Source organism: Phlebotomus papatasi, chromosome 1 (assembly GCF_024763615.1).
Source record: "Phlebotomus papatasi isolate M1 chromosome 1, Ppap_2.1, whole genome shotgun sequence".
Lineage (NCBI taxonomy): Eukaryota > Metazoa > Arthropoda > Insecta > Diptera > Psychodidae > Phlebotomus > Phlebotomus papatasi.
This window is the reverse complement of record NC_077222.1, coordinates 108,125,672-108,150,585: the sequence shown is the minus strand read 5'-3', so window position 1 is coordinate 108,150,585 and position 24,914 is coordinate 108,125,672. Positions and strand designations below refer to the sequence as shown.

Genomic DNA, 24,914 nt, shown 5'->3' with positions numbered 1-24,914 from the left:
ACGCCTCAATAGGCTCCGGTGGGCTGGTCATCTGGTTCGCAAGGATGAGGACGACCCAATCTCAGATGGACTGACGGCGTGGACCAGGACACCAGCTCATTAGGGATGCGGAATTGGAGAACAGTGGCGCGTAACAGGCTCGAGTGGCGACGGGTCCTGAGTCAGACCAAGACCAGTAATTGGTTGTAGCGCCGGATAAGTAATAAGAAATAAAATCATTCAAGGTTTTCCAGTCAGGAATCTACGGATACAAGGAAAAGGACGAAAAGGAGATCAAGAAGCTTCTCATCACCATCACCCTAATATGCAAAATCACATCCAACACGGTGCCATCATCGTGCATTTCGTTCAAAAGCATGCGGTTGCAAAGGATTGCATCTGCCTAGGGTGGTTTGATACTTCAGCGTGGAAATGAGAACCAGAAGGCCCGAAATACTTCTGATTCATTCAGGAATATATAGTCCATTGCTGGTTGAACTGATGAAACTTAATGGCAGAGCAATATGTAAAGTTGTAAACTATGCCAAATCATAGTCCCTGTCGTAAAGGATAAACTGGTCAGGGAGCAAGCTGAATACCGCTCCGGGAACTCCACAACTGGTCGAGTTTTAAACCTTACTCAATTTATCGAAAATGGTTTCGAAGAAGGCAAGAAGTGAAGAAGTTCGAAGGTGTTGAATTCGTTGACCTCTCGGCAGCCTTTGACACAGTAAACCACAGAATCCTTCTCTCAAAGATCTACAATCTCGCAAATGAGTTTCGTGGTCAGAAAAGCAGATCGTCTTTTCAAGATGAAAGTGTTGCAACTGCAACAAAGGCTGATACAGAGCAAATACACTTAGAACAGCTTCATTTTAAGGAGACGAGATTGATATTGCTAAAAAAACGGCCTACCGCAAGGTAGTGTCCTGGCCCCTACTTTGTTATCTACCTACATCAGTGATGAGCCACTGCCACTGCCGTCTCCATCCAAGGCCTTGTACGCGGATGACTTGGCTCTAGCTGCTAAGGTAAAAACGTTTCAAGACGTAGAGTTCCAGATTGAAGCTTGCCTTGTGGAATTTTCGAAATTCTACAAGGAGAACCAACTAAAGCCAAATCCTTCTAAAACAAGTTAGAAGGATAACAATACAATAAGTAAGTTGTTTCTATCTGTGTGGGCCATGACTCGCTTGCATGTAAGATGGGAGTGAAACTTTCTGAAACGCAATTTCACGCCTAAGTACCTTGGAGTCATTCTCGATCAAACTAACAAATACAAGACCCAGCAGGAATTGTTCCACTTCGGGTGAGGAGACAAATTGTCTCTAAGAGAGATGTCCAGGATTGAACCAAAGCATTTTCTCTATGGTCACAAAAAAACCAAGAACAATGCTGGTGTTTCACAAGAGTTTCGTCACTCTATCAAACCTCTAAATCTAAAGGACGCCAGACTCAATCTATGGAAAGAAATCTTTCCATCAAATTTTGTAGAACCAAGGGGAACCCTTCCTCTTGATGGTGACCAAAACTGGATAACATGGAAGTCTCTCAATCGTAGCGCGTGCATATAAAGAAAATGTACCAAGAGCAGACAGAAATACAAATTTTTGAAACCGAGATCAAGCTAAAAAAAAATCGCAAGACATATTTTTAATTAAAAACACAAAATTATTCTGTAGCAGAAGCCTTTATTACAATTTTGGGTATTCTTTTGTAAGCGATAGAAACCTTTAAACTCGATTTATTTTACCTTAAAATTCAATTTTATCAGATAGTGTGTGCCTTTTGTTAAATCAACATGATCAATTCTCAAACATTTAATACAAAAATATTCCTAAAATTCATGTCTTCGACTTGATCTCTGTGTTTGCTTCTAGTCGATTTTGTGTCGTGATTCTTTTTTTTATTTTCAAGTGACGCTTAAAGAATAAATAAAAAATAGAAAAATAAAATTGGCGAGATCATCTCGCTTTGGAGACTGTGAATTATAAATGGAAAAGGTTTTCTTTTATGGCAAAAATTGCGCTCTGAGCCTTTGTCTTTTTCAATTAAATAGTAACATCCCCGAAATCCTGAGACCATTTCTCATAAGCTGTCAAGCTCTGTGGTGCAACAGATCGGCGAATGCGTTTGAGAGAATTCATGAAGTCTTGCTCAGTGATAGATCTCACTTTGGTTGGATCCATATTTTTCACCTGTTCAACATTGAGCTCCCGGATGGGCTCCAGGGCCGCATCCTTAGCCAGGGCTGTCAGATCAGACCCAGAATATCCTTCTGTCTGATTTGCTAGTCGTCTGAGGGCTTCCATGGACAGAGGGCTTCCTTGCTTTTCCAGCAGTCGTCTCAGGAGCATCTCCCGCGTCTCGAGGTCCGGCAGTGAGACATACACTCGCTTCGGGAATCGCCTCAGTGCAGCTTCATCGAGTTCCTGGGGTCTATTTGTAGCAGCTAGCACAACAATCCTGTCTCCTTCTGGATTCCCCGGGATCCCATCAAACTCCACCAGAAATTCCGTCTTAAGTCTACGAGATGCCTCATGCTCTCCCGTACTCCTCTCCGACAGCAAACTGTCCACCTCATCGATAAAAATAATCGACGGTTGCATCTCTCTGGCCACAGCAAAAAGCGCCCTAACCAGCTTCTCCCCATCTCCAACGTACTTACTGGTGAGCGATGCGGCGGAAATGTTGAAAAATGTCGCAGAGCACTCTGTGGCCACAGCACGAGCCAGCAGGGTCTTCCCATTTCCCGGTGGACCAAAGAGCAACAGTCCACGGGCTGGACTTCGCAGGCCTGTAAATAACTCTGGACGCACCGAAGGCAGAATCACCATTTCCTGCAGAGCCTGCTTGGCCACATCCTGTCCCACAATATCACTCCATTCCACCTTCGAGCCACCCTCCACAATTTCATCCATGATGATCTGCACCAGCTTCTGCTCCACTCCCTTCACCGAAATCGTGGTGGGAGTCGTGCTCGATGGAGCCCCAAGAGGTGTCCTGGAACGGGGCGGTGGAGTATTGCGACCAGTGTTGGTCCCTGCCTTGCGGATGGGAGAGTTACCAGAGATCTACGAAGAGATTGAGAACATCCATTGAATCCCTGAGGCCCCAGGGGATAAAATGAATCAAGGAATCAATTAAACAAGAACATCCTCAAAGAGCCAGGAAACATGGGGACTAAAGAGTTATAGATATCAACTTTGGATATACGAGTACCTTTCTATCTCTATCTCATTTTTGTTAAAAAAAAAATGATATATATTGAATGCTCGGTCAGTAGAAGGATTTTAGGCAAGGAAATGAGGATTTTGACCTGAAACTTCTTCTCCTTTCTTCATGCAATTTATCATAACTTGTTGGCTTTTCCCTAGCTGTTTACCTTGTGAAGTAAAAATATCGCAAAAATATCTTAAGTGTTAGAATTAAAGTAAAGCTTACGAACAGCAGGGTTACAAAGTCACTCATAACTACGGCTACTATGGCATTCTATTTTCTCTTTAATTACAGAGAAAATTTTATTTTACGTTGAAAAATTCGATATTTCATGTCAAGAAATAACTACCCAAGAGCTGATAGCTGATCCAAGCCATCACAGTAAAATTGTTGCGACAGAAGCTACTAATCCTAATGCATGAGTTTGTTAAATGAAGTTATAATTTTCGCGAAACTTCGAGTGTTATTGAAGAACAATTTGCGAAAATTACAAAAAGGACAAAATATAAATATAAAAGTTTCATATTAAAATCAAATCTTAAGGACAAGTAATCGAGAATGCAAATATTCATAGAGAAATAAGAAATATTTTTATTGAGGAAATAATAGTTTTCTAAGTTTTAGGCAAACTTTCAAATGATCAGATAAAATAGAAATCTTAGCGTAGGGGGTGATGGGACTACTTTGAGCTGTTGGGCTACATTGATATTCATTTTTTTTGCATATTTCTAAAAGAAACTAGGCTTTAACGTACGGGAACCTTCAGAAATATGCGAAAAAATCGTATTTCAATGTAGTTCCACGGCTCAAAGTAGCCCCATCTCCCCGTATACTGAAGCAATAAGTCATGATATCAAATTCAAGTTTCACGTTACAGATGAACATATTCCAAGAATGATGGGTCTATTCATATTCATGACCACGATTTAAATGGAGTTAAAAAATTTAGTTGAATTGTGAAGAAAGAGCTGAATTTAAATCTCTTTCGGAAAAGGAACAACTTCATAATGTTTTATTGCAAAGAAATATGCTAAGGAAATAGAAAGTAAAACTATCCGTTTTACAAAAAATTAAATCTGAAAGTAAAGGCGATGAAGACCTTGTTAGATATTGTGATCTTGAAGACTTGTTAAAAAAAAAAAGAAAAAAGCCTGTTAACCTGGAGAGAAGTGGGACTACAATGAAAACGCTATTTTTGCATATTTTCTAAAGGCGTCTACACATTGTGAGCAATTTTCGTCAAAAATTGCTTTTTTGAAGGAAATTGTCTGCGATACTGTACGTGAAAACGTCATAATTCTGTCAAAAATACAATTTTTGACCAAAATTGCTCTTAATATGTAGAGGCCTTAAAGGAAACTAGGTTTTAACGTAATGTAATTTAGATATACAAAACAATTGTGGATCAAAATTAAATTATGGCTAAGTCCAGCTTCCTTTGGAAATATGCGAAAAATAGCGTTTTCAATGCAGCCCCAGTTCTCCCTACTTAAAAAAAAGTACGCAATACTTTGGAAGTATATCTCTACTCTCCTGAGAGAAGTGAGTTAATAAAACAAACTGATTGCATTTTATATTTTGATTCAACTGGAAAAATTGTTTGCAAATTCTTGCCATGAAAGTCACTTGCAAGGAAAAAAGAATAATTTATTAGTCTGGAACGCTGGAGTCGTACAATGTAGTAAAGAATACTTCTTGTTATGGAATATATATCTAGTACAAACACATCAATGGTAATTGAGGCTTTTTCTGAAAAGCTTTATAGATGATTGCGAGAGAAATCTCCTCAAAGTTACTGTAACAGAGCCTTCATGTTTGCAATGTTGCATGCTGTTATTAACAGCATCAATGGTCAACATTTGATATCCTTTGTAATTAAGGATTTGAAGGATATCTCCAGAAATTTAACACTTATTGTAGTGTGTTACAGTCACATAATGCACTGTGTGGTGGTCGAAAGTAAGGTACCTTTGAATTCGAGCACCTTTGAAATAAATTTTTTTGTATCTCATTTTTAAATAGAATTGAGCCTTATCATGATGCAATTTATCTTCACAATATAATTAGTTTGTGGAGCTAAATTGTATCATGGTAAGGTCCAGTTCCACTTAAAAATATGAGTAAAGCCTTATTTCAAAGATTCTCCAATTTAAAAGTACCCCACATCCCACAAATGTGAAAACGATACTAAAATAAAAGAATTTCTCATTTGCGATACAAACGCCATTGTTAATACTTCTGATTTTGAAAAAATAAAAAATAAAATATTTTCAGAAATATGTGTATTGTGTGCTTTTCGAAGAAGACAACAAACGATGTCGAAATTTGATTTTATTAAGGATGTTATTCACGACAACAACCCAGCGAGCACAGTTAGCTAAAAAAGCTGCGTTTTCCTCAAAAATATGCTGAAAACGCTGCCTGTTTTAACTAACTGTGCTCGCTGGGAAAATCTATCTAAATTTCTTTAAATTTTACAATAAACAATTTTAAAATGATTAATTATAAAAAAATATTGAGAATTTTTGACACACAGGACCGATTGTATATCTAACTTTAAATAATTTGAAAATATTTCAGGAAATTATAAGGTTTCTAAATTAAATTTATAGTCTCCTAAATTCGAACGCTCGGGGGTTATTTTTGACATTTCTGACCTACCAAATTCGAACGATTTTTTTCAAAATTAACGAAATTTGTGTGAGATTAAATTGTACTTTGAATCAAATTCCCGTACTTTCTCATAAGTCTTAGCGGTAACATACTTCCTTCTTATTTTATACGATCATAATGTATGTAAGCATTCAGAAAGAAGCACATAAATATGATTTTCGTTCATTCAGAATACGAATTTTTTATTACACAGTTGGCATTTTGAATCCAAACGTCGTCGTTCGAATTTGAGAAATTCAGATTTGAGAGACTCTACTGTACTTTCAAACCTATTTGGGCATAGATTAAGCGTTTTAGCATGATTTTCGCTTAAAAACGACTTGGTAATGAATTGGGACAAGAAGTTTTACGCCAATCTAAGCATTTAAAAATCATTTAGCGAAAAGATTTGAGGTTGGGACGAACATAACCACTATTTCCGTAATAACCTTGTAACCAAAAGAGCACTAGGCCCAACTAGGCCCCAAAAATTCACATTGCAATGAACCTAGAAATTTTGTAGAAGTCGGTTTCTCTATCAAAATTACAAGGAGTTCTTTTGAATGCTGCCACTCATTTTTCCTCCGTTGAAACGGCACTGCAAGAAGTATGTTCATGAACAAAGGAGCCAATCTCTGTTCGATCGAGCAAACAAGAGCATGGAGCTCCCTATTTTAGCCCTTTAGGAGGGGTCAATTATTTATCCCAGGGCACGGAGCAACAATTTCTAGTTACATAACCTTCTTTTTATTTGAGCATTTTTGAGGTTAGGTGGCACATAACCTCAACTTCTAGAAGTCTAGAATAACCTTTTTGCTAAGAAAATCAGGCCCATCGTTCTTACATTGACAATTATTTTTTTTTAATTTATAATTTTTTTTAAGAATTAATTATTTAAAGAATTTTTTATTGGATTTCTCAACTGCACGCCAACCTCTCTCTCAGTGCTTGGCTTACAAGACAAAAACCTCTTTACAATATTAATAGGTATTCCATGTGATTCTATCTGAATATAAATGGGAATATTCTCAAGCTTTACATATGTCTGACAGATAGGCCATGCACTTTCTGTTCACGTAAAAATACCACATTTTTTATTCATGATGATTCTTCTTACGAGAGAAGAGGTCAAGATCAACTCCATAAATTTCTTGAAACTCTAGTTGCACCTCCAGCTACTTCCTCTTTCATAAAAAAAAATTTTCTTCATAAAGTTCTGGCTCTGGCAAGTGAACTGAATTTTCTCTCTCACTATTTTGCACGTGCTTTTTGTGCATATTCAGCTGTTGAAGCCCCATCCTCCCCCAAAAAGCCCCAACTAATTGCCGAATTCATGTGGAAGTCACCCTCTCCTTTTAATACTCCTCAAGGGAAATGGTTAAATGAGAAAATGCCATTAACTTACCGAAAGCTGACGTCGCACAGCCGGCGGTGTTGCGATGGATTTGAGTACAGGACGTTGAGGTTGTCCTCCACTTCCACCCACCTTCGTGCCACCCATGCTGCGGGGCAGAGTCTGCGACTTATTCATCACACCCAGATTCGCCGGACGCTTCGTACCCACGGTCAATTTCCTCCCGGAAGCTGCATCAAAATTCCCCCAGCGCGCAGAGTTAAAATCAAAAAGGCAGGATTAGTGACATATGTCCCCAATATACCTAGCAATTCAATTAATAATTCCATTCCATGTGTTTGGTGGTGTTAGAAGGATTTGATATGCGAATGAATGCGTGTGCTTAAAACTTTGTGTGAAAAGGGGTAAAAGGTTATTATTTTTGTTGTAACAATCATTAAAATTGCACAGAGAAAACTCTCATTCACCAATAACGAAGGATTTTCTACATAGCAGCATAATTTTGCGTGTTTTTTTCTTTTCTTTTGTTTTTCACCAATTTGTTCAATTTTGTTTTTCTTTATTTTTCTCATCATCCTTACCTTCAGGTTTAGTGTTCTTATTTATCACAACATTCTTCGATGGCTGAGACAATGTTCTAGTATTATTTGTCCCCGTGGTCGTCGTCAGGAGATTCTTACTAACACTATTGTCTTTATCTTTACGCTTGTTATTACAACTAGACACTTTAGTGTGATTTCTTGAGGTAGATTCTAAATTTTCTAATTTCAGTTCTTCCATCAAAATTTCTAAAAATAAAAGAGAGGGAAGGAAAAAAAACAACACTCAAATAAAAAGATAAATCATAAAAAAAGGATTAAAAAGGGTATAACTTCACAATGCCGTATGAATACCCAAAGAGGTAACATACCTCTTTGAACTTTTGGCTCCGCCCAACAATAATTCTAGGCCACACCCTTTTCTGGGATTATGGTCATGAAAATTGATATTTCTGAACCCTCAATGATTATTAAGGAAATTATGTACTCCAATAACAATTTTACAACAAACCAATCCCCACGCTCATTCCAGTCGCCGATACGGCAAAAATCTAGACCACGCCCCAAATTATTTATAGAGTGTTTTGGCTTTCTTCCAAGACTTAATAATAATAATAATAATGATGGTGGCACAACGTTCCATAGAGGAATTTAGGCCCTCCCGTAAGGGGAGTTCAAAAAGGGATGGGCTTGTCAGTCCCATGTCCCGTGGAATCAAGTGCAGTGAAGCTCACTGGATGCAATTCGAACACCGTTAACGCCAAAAAATTCCTTGTAACCTAAAGGGGATTCGAACTCGGAACACTTGCATCATAGATTACATGATTGCTCGACGACTTGACCCATTGAGTGTCCAGTTAAGTATCGAACTGCCTATTAATAACTCTAAAGAAAATATTTCTGTAAGACTATTTTTAAAAGTTCTCTAGAACTACTATAAATTGCATTCAAAAATTTGTATTTACGAATCAGTTCTGAGTCGTACATTCGGCAAAACTTGGAAGCTTCCTCATTCCCCTGTGACATCTCTTTTCAAAAATTCCTAGTGACGTTTTTTTTTTTTTCAAGTGATGCAGATAACTTATACAACCTGAGAAAGAGCATTTCCGCCGTTTGGCTCTGGAGGTTGGTCACCAACGCTAAGACGGCGGTGGACGTAAGCATTGTTGTCTGACAAATTTTTACTATCTTAATAAATGTATGCTTTTTCTTCTGCTTTCAAGAGCACTAGCTCAAAAGCATTGTTAATAATAATAAAACGGATTCGAACCCGGGACATTTGCATCATAGAGCGAATGCTCTATGCGCCCATTGAGCGCCCTCTTCTAAGACTTTTTGGAATACAGTAGACTCTCTCTCAATCGGGAATATGGGGCAAAATGTCATCCGGTTTAGCTATAGAATTGAACGTCAAAGCCTTTGTAAATTCCACAAAAAGAGGTCAATTATAAAGAATCACGATAAAATAGGAAGAACTACAGCGAATTTGAACAAATTACCTTCATAATTAAACGTGAAAATTGTCAACAAAATTTGTCGCCCGATTGATAAAGAGCCGATTGAGCGAGAGTCTACTGTATAAGGGATCTAAAGGAATGGTGAATAAAAGTAGAGACTTCGAATGGGTGTGGTTTGTAAGGGGCATGACGCTTATCTTATTTCACCTAACACTATTACTTTCTATCTAGAAATTTCGAAAAAAAAAATATCTTGCTCGAACTGAAAGCCTTTTTTGTGCAAGATTAGCTGGATTTAACGTTTTGAGACCCATCGTATATGTATTTCCCTGTTAAACAGCCCATCCTCATTCTAAACGACACGGTTTTTAGCTGTCAAACAGTTAGAGATATTAATTTTAAGTTTTTCTTGACATACCAATTTTTCTTACCATCCTTCTCTTAGCCCACTAAAAATTGTTTCGAAAATCGCTCTAGTGATTTCCTTTATTTTCGGATGTTCTAGGAATGATCCTGGCGAACATTCAAGATCAAATTTAAAGTTCAAAGTTAAACCACTCCCTAGAGGGCTTTTTCTCAGTCGATTTGGTCAAATTAGGATTTATTGGAAAGGTTTTGAAATTTCTAACTCGACTCTATCGCTTCCAATTGGTAATGGGTATGTGCCAAGCGGTATGTGATATCGACTTGTGGTTTTCGGTGACCCCCCTCCTTTTCAAAATCCTTGAGATCTCGGATCCCATTGTGATAAAGGATCGTTCTACTTTTTGTCTCAAGGCAGATTTCGAGAATTTAGCTCAGTCACCAGGACCACCTAGCTTGCTTAGCAAGTAACATCGAGGTTTTCCGTGAACTTGGCTGTGGAGGTCCTGTTCTCGCAGAGCCCTGAGGACCTTAGAGTCGTGAGGTAGTGGGAAGGACGTCTTAGGACCTCCTTACGCTCACGCAACTTAAAGTCCTCACTGGTCTTGAGGCGATTAGCGGTAGCATAATCCTTTATTTTTGCTTGGAATTTCCCAACCTTCCCCAGGTGACACCGCACCAGGCCATCACCTCAAGCCTTGGGTCTCTCAGACCCTCGTCTTTGTTCCAGCAGTACAGGAGCCCGTTTGATACGGACTGCGAGAGATGGAAGATTTCTTTGATAATAACCCTTACTTCCCTACCCAACTGTCTTAATCGGATCGGTTTCTTGAAATACCTAATCTAGAGAATGCCTCAAAAGCTCTTTTTTATTCATCACTATTAATTCAAAAGCTACAACTTTTGGCAGCTTCGAAAAGGGGCGTGACTTAGAATCATTATCAAGGTAGAGCGTAGAAGTCACCTAAAGATACGGCATTGCAAAGGAGGCCCAATAAAAATCATAATAAAAGAGGAAAATAACAAAAAGATATATAGAATTTCTTTTACAACTAGAAGAGCAATGAAAACATTCAAATGAGGCCATTATATTTCTGTGTGGATCTCGTGTCAGAAGGATAGAAGACAAATCACGTGAGAAATAAAGAGAAACAATTCTTTATCTGAATAAATAGAGCTTACCAAGAAAATGCAATCGATCTCGTGCCATGGACAAATTGGTCTGCATTTTGTCATGAAGACGTTGAGCTCGTTCCCAGACATCTCCTCGTCCACTCCAGCAGTCCACAGCAATTCCTCGCTCAAGTTCCTGAATCCCCTTACGATAGAGCTCAATGGCAATTTCTTTCTGACCTAAATAAAGTTCAAAAAAAACCACCCATATTGCACTAATTCACATTACAGAGCATAATTTTAATAATAAATAACTCCGTTCTATATTTCCCATATTGTAATTGCCTCCAATAATCAATAGATGTTTAGAAGCAGCACGACAATCATGCAAGACATTGAACTACATAAAAATTGCCGGCTTTATTTCACTCCAGCACGCTTCTTTTTCCACCCTCAATTATTCATTTAACATTCTTCACTCCTTTCTTAGCCAATTCTGATTGAAATATCGTTAGATTTCTGTACTAACAGAAATATGCATACATCCGAACCAGGAACTGCACGCAATTTATGCATTATTCATTCTTTCACAGGTTTGAGCATTGCATATTAATTTCAATTATTACAATTATTTAAATAAGGAGCATTTAAGCCCAATGCCTAAAGGATTTGTTGGACTCTTGAGAATGTAGTATAAAAAATTCATTGCAAAATTGTTCTTAATTAAATATTATGAAGGAGAGAACATTTTATGAATGTCTGGTTCCGCTTTTATTCATTCCCCTTGAGACATGCCAGAGTTTAAGTGCAGCTCATCCCATAACAATTTACAAAACAAAGAGAGAATTTGCTTGGTCTGTAAGCAAGAGCATTGAGGGACATGCTTAATTTTATTACTCATCATTTCCTCGTTAATGCGCTCCATTTATCGAGTTCCGAAAGAATTAGCGTATTTATGGATAAAAGGACACCGAGATATCCTCATACGAGAAGCAAGGAGGAGGTATTATTTAGGGAATTTGTAAAGCCTTTACCAATGAAAGGACTGAAGCTAAATTCAGTTCACCTCATTTTAGTACAGTCCAAAAAACTTTCAAGGAAAAAAATCACAGACTTTTTTTCCAGTAAAAGGAGCACTTAACAAACTTTCGTACTAGGTACTTTTGACTTGCAAATAAGTTCTGCAACAATTTAAAAAGATAAAACAGGATGAATTTTAAAGTATACCAAAAATTATATATGCATACTTAGCACGTTATGTTTATCCCAGTTAGTTAAGTTAAAAAATATATATTTGCAAACTCTTTGGGTTAAAGCACACCATTTTGGCCACGAAGCATCTCTTAAGTTAAGGTCTGTACCCTATCTACAGTAGACTCTCTCAAATTCGGGCATTCGGGACCGAAATGTCATCCGAATTAGAGAGAAATTCGGGCGACAAACTTTTTGAAATGCAACGATTTTTTGTTCATCTGCATAGGATAAATTAAGCTAATTCAAAACCTGCTCCAAATGGAAATTTTTCGCTACTGCAAATGGAAACGTCATTGTTTTCATGATAAATAAGGGAGACTGGGGCAAAAAGTCACAAATTGAAAATTTGAAAATTCAATATCTTCCAAAATAAAAGATATAGCGGCTTAATTTTTTTCCATAAATGGCCTCCATAGACCTTCTTCAAAGTCGTAAGTTTCATAGAATTCGAACAAGGATTTCAGAAAATAAAAAATATTGAAATTTTTAACCCTATTTTTAAAATGTTTTCCTTACAACAGATATCAATTTCGACCTACTTATTTTCCAAAATTGATGCACTGGTAAATATTTCCTAAATGATTTGGATTCTTTGAATACGAAACTATTATCTATTTTAGAATTTTACAAAGATTCTTTTCTCCAGAAATCCTTTTATTAAAAATGACCAGTTGGGGTAAAAAGTAACAAAACGTATGGAGCAAAAAGTAGCAAAGACTGAATCAATTTCTGATGTCTCACGGCGAGAAAAAACGTCATTTCCACATCTCGACGCTTTTTGTTTCCATTGGTCAAACGATTAGCAGTCTCTTGTGTGTTTTTTTTTCTAAAATAGCTTGAAAAGCGCTTTTCTCGTTCATATAGTGAAAACTGTGTTTTAAAAAGGTGTAGTGTAGAGGAATAAATTTCCTATGAAAATATGTCTTCTAGCTATTTTTTTTTTATTTATGAAAGCTCGTAATAAAGCAAATCAAAATATGATAATATCCCATACCTGATACTATTTGCCCCAGCATTTTTGAGAATGGTCACAAAATTACCTTTTAGAAAACAGCTCGATAAATGTATTTCCTTACAAAATAGAAGAAAATTACTTTCACAAAGTTGTAGAGCAGTAAATTTCCTATAAAACTGCACTAATTAGAAAATTGTGGGGCACTATGGTAGCTTGTAAAAAAATAAAATATTTGTTTTGTGACTTGTTGCCCCAGTCTCCCCTACAGTACTAAATTATTATATTTATATATTTTCTTTACCTCAGTTTCATTATTCAGCTAATTTTGCTCCAAATAAAGCGAAAATTCATTCATATTCACAAATTTTAATTTGTTAATTTCTCAGAAAAATTAAAATTGTACCTTTTTACCATCGAATTTTTCATCGATCGACCATGTTTTCCAATGAAAAACACAATGAGGTGACTATTGTTTATTCGTTTTGTTCAATATTTATGTCATATTTCTGACTAATTTTAGTTAAATTAAGTGTTAGTCTTTATTGTTAACGGTACGTGAAGTTTTCAAATGAAATAATTACCTATTTCGTGAACAAAAGGGGTTTTTCTGAAGCGTCTGCAAATGCTACAATAGGAAATCTCGGAAATATGATTTTTTGGAGGTATTTTCTTATTATTTTAGATGGGAAAGGAGAAAAGCCCAAGAATATGAGCAAGTCCTGCACTCAAGAGCAACTCAACAAGGTTTTGGAAGCCTTTCATCACGGTTTCACTTAAACTGTTTGTCTCCAATTACAAACTTTCCCTTGTCTCCATTTAGATTAATATGTTTCCAATAGCAGCATTTTACACTTGTGCATTTTTTTTTATTTAAGAAGTTTTCAAAATATATTTAAAGAATTTTCACTAAACAGTAACATTCTAGAAGAGTCAAGAAGCAAATTTGTGGAATTTTCTTCAAAAAAAAAAATTGAACTTAATGTGTTGAATCTTCTGTCAAAGTTAAAGCTTCTGCGGAAATGGTTTTGAATTAAGACATTTACCCTACTCATATTAGTTTTACATACTCCTTTATGATAAATTTCATGAAAACCTCATAATAATACAAAATCACATCATAACTAAGACAAACCATGTCAAAATTGAGTATATTTGCTTCATTAGAAAACTTAAAAAAAATATCGATGAATTTTTTTTCAAATTTATCTGCTGCTCGAATTGAAACGATTAATTTCTCGTACAGTTTTTTTGCTCACCGTTTATCGCATTTTCGTTTTATTTCTTCAATTTTCTTATATTATTTTCACCTAGTGCCACCGAGTTTGAGATAAGGTAATACGGTAATCGAGAATTTGCATAAGAATTGCAATGAAAATGCGGAAATTAACGAAATGCAGTGAGCATTTTACTGTCAATCTGATTCTGCCCTAAAATAAAAATATATATCTATTTCTTATGAACAGTTGTCGCTAAAACTAGCCCGAAAAATTGGCTCCAATGGAATTTTGCATATATTAGGGTAAGTATGCCAAATTTTGGCATAGTTGCATGCAAGCGTCAAAGTCTCAAGATTGAAATTAATATATTTTAAACACAAATTGATTTTTTTTATTCTTTCTTTTGTAAGAATGTTTCTTGGAACCTTGTAAAGACTTTACCGTCTTTATTTACTCTAAAATCATTCTGAATACATTTTAAAATGAATAAAAATATAAACATGGCTTTGGTGTCCTATTTCGGCCACCTTCATTTTCATAGTTCCTTGTCCTTCAGGAATTCTTCCAATGCCTTTTTCACGTCATCTTGTTTGTAGAAGCTAGATTTTTTGTTATTTTTTTAGCATTGTATAATTTCTAGAGTACGTAAAATCTAAAAGTTCATGGAAATTCGAGGAACAAAAAAGGTGGCCGAAATTGCAAGCTGGCCGGAATTTGGCACACTTACCCTACGGAGTTTCTGTAACTTCTTCGAAAGAAATCCCCTGCGGGTATGCAAATTTTTTGTACGAATAGCCATTTCGCGCGATTTTCTGCGCTCCCGAAAATATGCATAATCCCAGGATCCCCTGTAGTAAGCCCATAAATTTCATTTTCTTTTATGATCTTTATTTTTTTTAATATAAAATAGTAAATATATGCCCCCCTTTGTGTGAAAATCTTTCAATTTCAACAAATGAAATCGAAACATGGAATCAAATACCCCAAATACCTTTCCACGAAATGAAAGAATTAATCTAATTTTGTATCTCTTGGAAAGAAAAAAAAAATCCAATTCGTATGATTTATTAAACCACAACAACATCAATGTTCACGTTTCCATAGGCTCTCTCTCACACAGTTCAGTGGAGAGTGGATTTTGGAAGATGAGGTGAGGTGACTTCACCACAAGTTCACCTTCGCTGTCCCATTTGGCCATAAATAGATGTGAATTGAATGAGTTCACTGAATCTCTCTCTCTGCCCCCTTCTCCTCTTCCTCCCAGTAGTGTCTCATTTGCAATCAAGGGGTGGCACTCCCAATGGGAATTTCATTAGATGCACTTCAAATGGGCAGGAAAATGTGAATAGCTCATAGAATTTTCCGAGAGCAATTGGAGCAGAGTAAGAGAGATCATGAAGTACTCTTAGGATATTTATTCAACTCTGAATATTTTTGTTCTTCTCTCGATGGGTTCTGTGTGGAAAAGGTAAGGCGAGGAAGAGATGAAGTGTACAGAGATGGACTACCAAAAAGTCCCAATTGTACAAGGGGTAATCTCTGGGGATCTTTTAGGAGATTGCTTTGCTATTTTTGGGTGGCAAAAAGGTCGGAAAATTGCCTAACAAGTGCGGCCTGGAAATGTTTGTAGGAAGATTTCTCAGCTGAGAAATCAAATTGAACATGAAGGATGAATTGTTTGGATGGAAGGGGAAGTCATCTGTTGGATCTGTGCTCTGGATTTTCAAGGGCTTCGTCTAATCTAATCTTAGCGTAATGAAGATTACCGCTACGTGTTTAGCTTATCAAAATTTCTTCTTAGTTTATTTTTCTTTGTAAATTCAATGCAGAAATCCTTTCAGAGGCATTCAGTAAATAAACATTTTGGGTTGTTGCTCAAGGACAGGGTTCTTTGTTCTCTCTTCTTCGATTGTCTCTTCTTGATAAAGTCACTCCGGAACTCCCAGACAAAAAGCGATTGGAGTAATTAATTCAAAACCCGAGGTATTCTCTCTCAGCATAGTTTAGGTTTAGGAGGAATCTCATTAGGGTGGAATAACCACTTATCGCCACTTTTAGGAAAAAATGAAGTTAATTGTATTATAACTTTTGACCTCTTATTATTAGATAACTCAAATTTGATACAAAGCTACTTAGATATAGGGTAAATGGTGGAAAGCGAAACACTTAAGAAAAAATTCAATTTCAAATGCATTTTTAAACTGAATAAATAATTATTTTTTACCATTTTTTGTATCATGGGATTCTTTGACAAATATTTTAACAGAATCTTAACAGTTTTTATTAAATATTGCAACCAAATAATCGGAAAATTCACGGAAATTAAAAAATAACACATTTTGAAAAGATGGACAAAATTTTGGAAAGTTGGACAAAAACTTTTGGAAAGTTGGACATAGTGATATTAATGACAAAATATCATACAAAATATGTAGAAAATCAAATGTTGAGTGTTTTCTCTGTATACTTGCACATTTGATGGTTATGCTAATCTCTCCTTTATGTCCGGGTAACAGTTGAGGAACGCTAATTACCAAGAACTTCCTGGACGTCCAACCAAAAAGAGGTTCTGTAAATTTCACAGACGCCTCGCGCTGTCCAGCAGTTTTATAAATTTTATATTTTTAAAAGCCGATGCAATTTTTAGCACATTTCAATACTCCATCCGTCCAAATTCTTTTCCACTTGCTTTGGGAGTCCTGTAGAGCCTCCTATTTGTCTTTCTACAGGGGTTTTGCGATATTTACTATCCATTCTGTCAGAAAAAGTGGTCTTCGGAATCTGGAAATCTTTGCAGCCTTTTCCAGGAGATTTTCTCCTTATCAGCTGCTAACTGCTGTTGCAACTATTTCTCCGGATACTTGAGAATCTTTGTCGTTCTTGTTAACATGATTTCACTGCACAAAACCACCAAATTCATTCACAAAATCAACTTGTCCAAGATTTCACAAAACTTGTTTTGAAAGTAACACGAAATTAAATCACTTTTCTATCCTTTTTAAATGTAATATTTCACAAATATTTTTTATTCACCTTTTAAATGGATGTATATCCATTCACTGCGGACTTAACAATATTAAACAACTTATGCCGAAAAATCAAACAAAACACTTTGATATTTTCTTAGCAATTTCCATAAGAAACAGAGAAAATGACAACTACCGTGTCAAGGTTTATGAATATCACGCATGCAATACTTTTTTTAAATTCTTCTTCCAAGTCACCCTTTGATTGTTTTATAACGATTTTTGCATTTTTAACTTCTAAAACAATCATAAAACTAGGTTTAATAATCTTTTTATCGAAAATTGAAATATTTAATTGATTTATTATCAAGTTTTTAAGAAGGTGTCTCACATTCAACACTGCTTTGTCCAACTGTCTCGCTTTAGGTCAATTACCCTATTGGCTCTAGATTTGTCAAAACAATTGTTCTACAATTTAACGCGGGAGTACCTAAAAACCTGATTTTTATTAACAATGCAAAAATAACCACTTCGTCGCCAGTTTTTACCACTTTTCGCCAGTTCTGTAACCACTTCTCGCCACCCACTTGGAAACGTTCAAACTCGATTTTTTTGGGTAATATTATGCAAAGAATACATTCAGCATTTCTTTTTCCTCATGATTACCTTATTAGTACTCACATTAAATGATTTTTCTTCACTTTTATTTGAGTAATCAAATTATTAGATTATTGTAGAAAGTAAACAAAGCAGATTTGACAACTGAGAATCTATGAAGTGAAGTTAGCGTCGCCTATTGAAAAGCTATGGCGACAGGTGGTGAATCAATTTTAGAATATTACCACTTTCCGCCATGGCTCATATTTGCATAAAAATTATATAAAATGAAATATTAACTAACTAAATACAAATTTTATGTATTCGCCGAATGTAATTAAATGTTCAATTGGCAAATTGCTTATTCAAAAATTAAATTTTGTTAAATAAAAGTTTCATGACACTTACTATATTTAGTAAGAAATATTGGATTCGATGCACTTGCTTAAAATATTCCTCTAAAAAATGCTCAAACATTTAAATTCAAAACAAAAAATTAGTGTTTTTCGACTCTATACGTAGCAGCAATAAAAATAAAAGTAACTTTGCGGCTCATTTATTTCATAAATCGTGAAAAATAGCGATTTCAATATACGTGGCGAGAAGTGGGGCACTGGCGAGAAGTGGTGATTCCACCCTACTGTATTCATCTCACTGAGCTTCTGGGCGACTTTTGTTACCCACTCTCAAGCCCGGAGGCATTTGATTTAGGTGGCATGGGAGGGAGAAAGTGATGGAATTTGACTTACCTTCATTCTCTTCGTCAATCTTCAAGGCTTTCGATATGTATTCAAAAGCTCTCCTGTGGTGATGTTTCTGCTTGGCCAGGAGTGGATCACCGGGTCCGGGACCACTCACGGGATGTCTACTGCCCGATGACATCTCAATGAGTCCTTCTGCTTGGTCACCCTGAGTGTCACTGAGATGAACTGTGGCTGAGGCTGTTTCCACTTCAATTCCGCACTCCCGGCGTCGTCTCAGCCAATTTCTGTGCGCCACACGGGATGTGGCACTGTACAAGTATCTGAATATCACAAACAATTGATACAAAAGTGACCGGAGAATGTTGAACAGGAGGATAATGGGAAATGAGACAACATAGAGATTCTGTTTGTGAACCGAAGCCCGTGGCTCGGCACCTGGGGAGTCTGTCTCACTGGAATTGTCACTGTGATCGCACTTCCGCTGACTGGGCACCTTGCCACACTGATTGCCCTGACCCTTGTTGCGTACCATTCGAGATTCTCTGTCCAGCGTCCCTACATTCTCAACATTTATTGCCACAAAATTGCTACTTCCACTCTGTGTACGACTTCGCGTTCGACTGCGTTGACTGCCACCCTCGCACGAATCACCACCACCCTCTACACACTCATTGTCACGCATCTCTTCGAACCCAATCACCACGGCCACCCAAATGGAAGCGCACTCTCACGCACGATGCTACCCTCCGGACAGAGGCTCAAGGACTCCATTTGGGAAGCCTCTTTGGCCTTTTTCACATTACACCACGGGCAAAATGTTATGCAAAAGCACTTTGGGGGGAGTCTGGCTTATGAAAATTAGACTCTAACTTACACACACTCGAAGCCCTATGACTTTTTTGTGTCCTGCTCCACCAGGATTGTGCGCTTTCTGGACTTTTGTCTCGCCACCTTTTTCTCCTGCAAACTTCGCCGTTCAAAAAATCCCCCTCACTGTCAACGATTTTGTTCGTCAGCGCCAACTTGCGGAAAATTACATCATCACATTTCTAACCTAAAAATCACTCGTGTGTTTTGCTTTGCTAAGAAAAATTATTAAATTTTCTTACAAAATTAATTGGAAATAGTGTAGGACGTGCAGAATGTCTGAGATTGAAGAGAGTGTCGAGGGTCAGTCATTAGGCACCCAAGCAGAAGATGCCACAGATCCAGAGAAGGTAAAAAAACCCTAAAAAAATGCATTGTTTACATTTTTCAAGTAAAAAATCCTCACATTTTCCAGGAACTAATCCGTGAAGAGCTTAAAAATATGCCTTTCGAGGAGCTTATCAAGCTGAAAAAGAAACTAGGGGCTAAGGTGTACAATTCCACGGTTCTGGGTATTGAGAATAAAAATAAAACCAAGGAATTCAAGAGAGAAAACAAGAATCGTCCGAGGGAAATGAGTTTCAAGAAGCCCAATTCCGTCCGGAAGAAGAAGAAACCCGAAGCAACTGGCCCCAGAGATCCTAGGTTTGATGAGAAATGTGGAGAATTCAGCAGGAGTGAGTTTAAGAAGAGGTATAGCTTCGTTGAGGACATGAGGGTGAATGAACTGAAAAAATTGAAGGAAAGCCTGAAGAAAACGGATGATCCTGAGGAGAGGAGCAAAATTAAGATGTTGATTCAGCGGATGGATAATCAAGTGAGGGAAGCTACGAAGCGGAAAAGTCGAGAGGAAGAGCAGAAGACGGCTATTAGGGAAATGCAGAAGGCAAAAGACGAAGGAAGAACCCCAATCTTTCCGAACAAAAGTAAGTTTTTTTTTGATTTCCTCAGGATTTTCTCACATTTTCCCAATTTTCAGAGCAACAAAAGCTGAAGGAATTGGTGAAGCAGTTCAAGGATCTCAAGGAGACAGGAAAACTGCAGAAGCATATTGAGAAAAGGAGGAAGAAGAACGCTTCTCGGGACAGGAAGAGAATGAATATGGACAATGATTAAATAAAAATTACTTTATTGCTAATCAATTGAAAAAAATTACTATCCTGTCCTGAGCATTTTAGCCTCCCTCTTCTCCTGCAGCTCCTTCTTCTGGTCCTCCACTACGAGCTTCCGTTCCTCCAGGAACTGCGCGTATTCTTCCGGATCCAAGTTCCGCACAACTTCAATCCCACATGTCCGGGCAGCGATGATTACCATATTGCACATCTGCTCCAGCGTCAAAAGGGCATTTGGAGGATCTTGGATTTTAATCTTAGCAATCTCGTACACATGCTTCAAGGTGATTTTCCCACCAATCTCCCTTCCCGGACTCATAACGCCTTTCTTTATCCCTGCCGCTTGCTTCACGAAAAAAGTGCAAGGGGGATTGTGAATCACCAGCTCGTAGGATCGGTCAGATTTTACAGAAACCCGGCATGGAAGGGGGATTCCCTCCCTCATATCCTTCGTGCGTTCGTTGAAATCCTTGCAGAAGGCTGCAATGTTGATGCCTCGTTGTCCCAACATTGGGCCGAGTGGAGGACTTGCCACTGCCATTCCTGCAGGGATATTTGTCCGCAATTTCGAAGTGTGACTCACTTTATCCACGGCCTTCTTCAAACTTTTCAATCTCCCAATTGTGTTGGACATTTTCCAACCACTTTTATTTCCAAATTCACTCTTTTTTCCAGAAAAACAATTCAAAACAATTTGAGAAACACAAAAGTTAGGTTATGTTTTTGAGCCGAGCTGCCCTCTGGCGGAATATTGCGCACATTTAGCAGCCCTGAGTGAAAACGTAAACAAAGCATTTGTGGTGTTTACTCAAAAAATATTTCAAAAAATCCCAACTCCAGGATGATTTCTACAGTTTATTTGGGGTCTACCATCATCACTAGGGTTACCCCCAACTCATCATTGAGGAAAATTAAGGATCAAATCCACAATGAAGCGGTAAGGGGACTATTTACATTTGACCTAGAAAGTTTTGTTTTTCTGCGATTTTTCACAGAAAACTGATCCAAATTCTGGAAAAGTTTAGTGAAAATGCATAAAATGAATATTTTCTTATCACTTGAGAATACTTTGTGACGGATTTGTCGCAAAATTTGTAAATTACGCTGCAGGAGTTGACATAACCTCAATTTACAGGGGATTCCTCCGGAAGACTACTATGTTCTGGTGAATGGACGGCGCGTTGGGGAAGAGGATGTAATCCCGAGGGGATGTGGACAAATGAACATGGTCCTGCGGCAATTGGGTGGGAAGGGAGGCTTTGGTTCCATGCTGCGAGCCATTGGGGCTCAAATTGAGAAGACAACAAACAGGGAGGCTTGCCGGGATCTCAGTGGTCGCCGTCTGAGGGACATCAATGAAGAGAAGAGGCTCAAAGCATGGCTGGAGAAGCAGAAAGATGTGGAGAATGAGAAGCAAGAGAAGAAGAAGCAGAAGCTAGAGAGACTTCTGCAGGAGCCTAAATTTGAATTCAACGACAAGGAATACGAAAAAGCCAGGAGCGAGATGACAGAAAAGATCGATGATGCAGTAGAGCAGGGCTTCAAGAAGGCTGTGGAACTTGCGGGAAGCTCAGGAGCTCCCAAGAGAAAAGCCACAGAGGCAGGAGATGCAAAAGCCAAGAAAAAGAAGAAGACAACTCTCTGGATTTCAGACGATCTCAGTTCAGGAACGGATTCCGATACAGATTCTGAGGATGATTCCAAAGCTGAATCTTCTAGTTCAAAAGAGGATTCAAAGCCACAGACAGAGGCAAACGACAAGGAAGGAAAAATATCCGAGGAGAGCAATCAGAGTTCTTCTTCTGTGATTGATAAATAATCTGGAGAAAATAATTTCGCCAGTTCCCGGACAGAGGGAATATTTATGAGGATTTGTGTGCGTATCATGGTGACATGCAAAAGTGTTGATGTCACATTCAAATGTTATCTCTATGTTAGTGATAAGTGTATGCAGGGGAAGAATTAATAAAAACAATTGCCGACGGAAATTTAAATATTTAATCATCTGCGTCTCCAGATCATTCACAGAGTTTTAGTGCACTTGCTGAGGCTGGTAATTTGGGAAATTTGTGGACAAACCGAATCTCTATTTCCAAGTAAGATTTCTCAGTCATAGAAAAAAAAATCTTATTTTTTGCTAAACACGTAATTTATGGGCAACACTTGATCACAAAATCCGGAGAATATTGGGCGTTATTTGTAGCAATTGGTTGATCATTGTTCTTGGCCAGTGATAACGAGCTATTGTTGAATTATTGGACCTTTAGCGGGTGATAATCTGGCAAATAATGTGAGTTGAGTGTCTCGAGAACTCCGTTGGCGAGCTCTTTCTTCAATTTCCCCGCGAGCCGTGCGATTTTGCCCACGGCACGCTTTTTTCACCTGCTTTATCACTGATAAGGGGCTCTTTTTGCGCACGTCCCGATGAATTTCTCTCCAAGAGAGTTTTTCTTCCCAGATAACGGAATTTTAGAGTGAGTATCGCTTCTCAGCTTAATCCACATCAACTTGAATGAACTACCTCAAGAAATATTTAATTCCCTCCTAAGTTAATTGATTATACATGGAAAAAAGAATCCGTAAAATTGTTGGTAAATGTTTGTGAATCCCCACTGGGGACTTACGAAATGCTCGAGAATCGTTTTTAACCCTTTAAGGACGATTGGAACACCGGTGTCCCATAAAGAAAATAATTTTTCCTGACTAAAGTTATATTTTTTTACGTTTGTACGTTTTTGCAAAGTAGAAGGTTGAAGGAATCTAGGATATTTTTTGCAAGTCTCCAGCTATTTCCTATATAGTAAAAATTTAAGCTTAAAAATGACGAATTTTTAAATTCTGATATTGAAAAATGTTTTTTTTACTTTTTATATTTTCAATTTTTTTAAGCATGACCGTTTTGGGAAAAGAAACTACAATACTCAAACATAATATTTTTCATTAGAGTGAAAATTGTCATTCATTAGTATTGTCAGAAAAATTATTTAAATTTTTAGGCTATTTTTGTTCCTAAGAAAAAAATACACCGAATCAGTCTCTGTTGGATTTTCTAAGGTTAGATGTAAAACCTTTTACCGAATTTGTTTATTCGTTTCATTTTTATTGCTGATTTTCAGTCCGTGAAAACTGTCTCGTCGTTAAAGGGTTAAAAACCACAAAAATTTTTGTAAAAGTTTGTACATTTTCCACAAATATTGTAATATGATCATTAGACGAGCATTTCTTGTACTTTTAGAAACATTTGTTCATAAATGCACAAAAAATGTTTGTCATTGTTCGTAAAGTTTTGCAAAACAAACAAAAAAGTATACGAACAAGTTTTTGTAAAAGAACAAAAAATGCTCGTCAAATGATCATATTACGAACCATGTTTGTGCAAATGTACAAACTTTTACGAACTTTTTTTGTGGTTTATGCGCTTTATGATCATTTTTAGGAACATTTAAGATCAAACTTACGAAATATTTTTTCTGTGCAAAACGCAGAATCATGGTTTCCTTAGGAAAAGAGCCTCCGAAAAATTGTTCATTAGTCCTTTAAGAAAATCGACATCCATTACTAGGATTATTAGAATTCTTTTGCTTTAGAATTACAAGGTTCTACGTTCTACCTTACAAATCAAGTAATCTTTATTTTTTTTAATTTATTCTGTATTTTCTTTTACAAGATCGTTCTCAGACTACATGCAGAATTTTCCAATATTAACACAAAAAATGTGAGAAATTAATATCAATGATTTACTAAGTTTAAATTTTGTTAAGAACATGCTTGGTAAATTCTAACATAAGTCCTATTATATGAACAGATTGAATATTTTTAAAAATTTTACTAAAAAAACGTTCATTAAAAATTTGAAATTTGGCCAGTAAAAAAGATCTGGCTCCGGCACACCTTTTAGACCAAGAAAATTTTATGAAATCCCTTTAAGCCCTTTCTTTTCCGTGGGGGAGGCCGGGCAGCGCGGCCTGAGACGAATCCCTTGCCCTCGGACCGCGTCGCTGGGGCCCTGCCTGATCTCGCCACCGAGAACTGCGATTAGTAGTCTTGGGGCCGTGTCGCCGAGCCCGCTGCCTTCCACTGATGATGACTCTTCTCCTGTGTCTGCTGGATTGTGCTCTCTTTTGGTTTCTTCTGTTTCCTCTTCTGCATCACACGATAATCATCCTAATTTGAATCAATTTTCTTCAAATTGCCTAAACATCTTACATTTGAATGTGCGCAGTCTTCGATGTCATTTAGATGAAGTGCGGCTGCTGTTGTGTGGCTCCTCGGTTTCGGTACTCTGTCTCACGGAGACCTGGCTGGATGAATTCGACACTGATCGTTCTCTTTCGGTGACTGGGTTTAGGCTTTTTAGACGGGACCGTGGTTTTGGTAGGGGTGGCGGAGTTGCCGTTTATGTCTCTCGAAGCATCTCTGTTCAATTACTTAATTCCGGAAATCTAGAGCGGCTAGAGTTTCTGATGCTGTCATTAAACATTCGTAATCGTATTATGGTGGTGGCTGTATTATACTTTCCACCCCCCGTCATATCAATTAATCCACTTTATAATTTTATGAATCATT

The 24,914-nt window shown here is 37.3% G+C and overlaps 4 protein-coding genes across 7 annotated transcripts; 2 read left to right on the top strand and 2 right to left on the bottom strand.

Annotated features, from left to right (window-relative positions):
* Positions 1-1,650: 1,650 nt before the first annotated feature.
* Positions 1,651-19,389, bottom strand: LOC129799135 (spastin). 4 transcript variants are annotated; one of them, XM_055842801.1, is made up of 6 exons: positions 19,244-19,388; positions 18,415-18,689; positions 10,746-10,916; positions 7,786-7,992; positions 7,256-7,434; positions 1,651-3,053 (listed from the first exon to the last, which is right to left on the bottom strand). In XM_055842801.1, the coding sequence occupies exons 2-6, from the start codon at positions 18,545-18,547 to the stop codon at positions 2,031-2,033; spliced, it is 1,713 nt and encodes a 570-aa protein (XP_055698776.1). In that variant the 5' UTR covers positions 18,548-18,689; positions 19,244-19,388; the 3' UTR covers positions 1,651-2,030. The 4 variants fall into 4 exon arrangements, with proteins under 4 accessions (XP_055698776.1, XP_055698774.1, XP_055698777.1 ...); XM_055842799.1 differs by having other exon boundaries at positions 18,415-19,389; XM_055842802.1 differs by lacking the exon at positions 7,786-7,992 and having other exon boundaries at positions 19,244-19,379.
* Positions 19,390-19,511: 122 nt separating this feature from the next.
* On the top strand, positions 19,512-20,374 carry LOC129809987 (ribosomal RNA processing protein 36 homolog). Its single transcript, XM_055860171.1, has 3 exons — positions 19,512-19,586; positions 19,652-20,162; positions 20,216-20,374. Exons 1-3 carry the CDS (start codon positions 19,512-19,514, stop codon positions 20,350-20,352), a joined length of 723 nt encoding a protein of 240 aa, XP_055716146.1. The 3' UTR covers positions 20,353-20,374.
* On the bottom strand, positions 20,346-21,092 carry LOC129799165 (39S ribosomal protein L11, mitochondrial). The gene has a single exon (XM_055842842.1). The coding sequence runs from the start codon at positions 20,980-20,982 to the stop codon at positions 20,392-20,394; it is 591 nt and encodes a 196-aa protein (XP_055698817.1). The 5' UTR covers positions 20,983-21,092; the 3' UTR covers positions 20,346-20,391.
* Positions 21,093-21,189: 97 nt separating this feature from the next.
* LOC129809977 (splicing regulator SDE2) lies at positions 21,190-22,411 on the top strand. The gene is made up of 2 exons (XM_055860160.1): positions 21,190-21,285; positions 21,484-22,411. The coding sequence occupies exons 1-2, from the start codon at positions 21,190-21,192 to the stop codon at positions 22,165-22,167; spliced, it is 780 nt and encodes a 259-aa protein (XP_055716135.1). The 3' UTR covers positions 22,168-22,411.
* The last annotated feature ends 2,503 nt before the right edge of the window (positions 22,412-24,914 follow it).

Excerpts from the sequence above, each read along its gene's own strand:
- LOC129799135 (XM_055842799.1), bottom strand. The coding sequence starts at position 19,051 with ATGCGTGACAATGAGTGTGTAGAGGGTGGTGGTGATTCGTGCGAGGGT. Across the intron at positions 7,993-10,745 it reads AGATCGATTGCATTTTCTTG|AAATTTTGATGGAAGAACTG; the intron begins GTAAGCTCTATT and ends TTTTATTTTTAG. Across the intron at positions 3,054-7,255 it reads CTGTGCGACGTCAGCTTTCG|ATCTCTGGTAACTCTCCCAT; the intron begins GTAAGTTAATGG and ends ATCTCTTCGTAG.
- LOC129809987 (XM_055860171.1), top strand. The coding sequence starts at position 19,512 with ATGTCTGAGATTGAAGAGAGTGTCGAGGGTCAGTCATTAGGCACCCAA. Across the intron at positions 19,587-19,651 it reads ATGCCACAGATCCAGAGAAG|GAACTAATCCGTGAAGAGCT; the intron begins GTAAAAAAACCC and ends CACATTTTCCAG. Across the intron at positions 20,163-20,215 it reads CCCAATCTTTCCGAACAAAA|AGCAACAAAAGCTGAAGGAA; the intron begins GTAAGTTTTTTT and ends CCCAATTTTCAG.
- LOC129799165 (XM_055842842.1), bottom strand. The coding sequence starts at position 20,982 with ATGTCCAACACAATTGGGAGATTGAAAAGTTTGAAGAAGGCCGTGGAT.
- LOC129809977 (XM_055860160.1), top strand. The coding sequence starts at position 21,190 with ATGATTTCTACAGTTTATTTGGGGTCTACCATCATCACTAGGGTTACC. Across the intron at positions 21,286-21,483 it reads ATCAAATCCACAATGAAGCG|GGGATTCCTCCGGAAGACTA; the intron begins GTAAGGGGACTA and ends CTCAATTTACAG.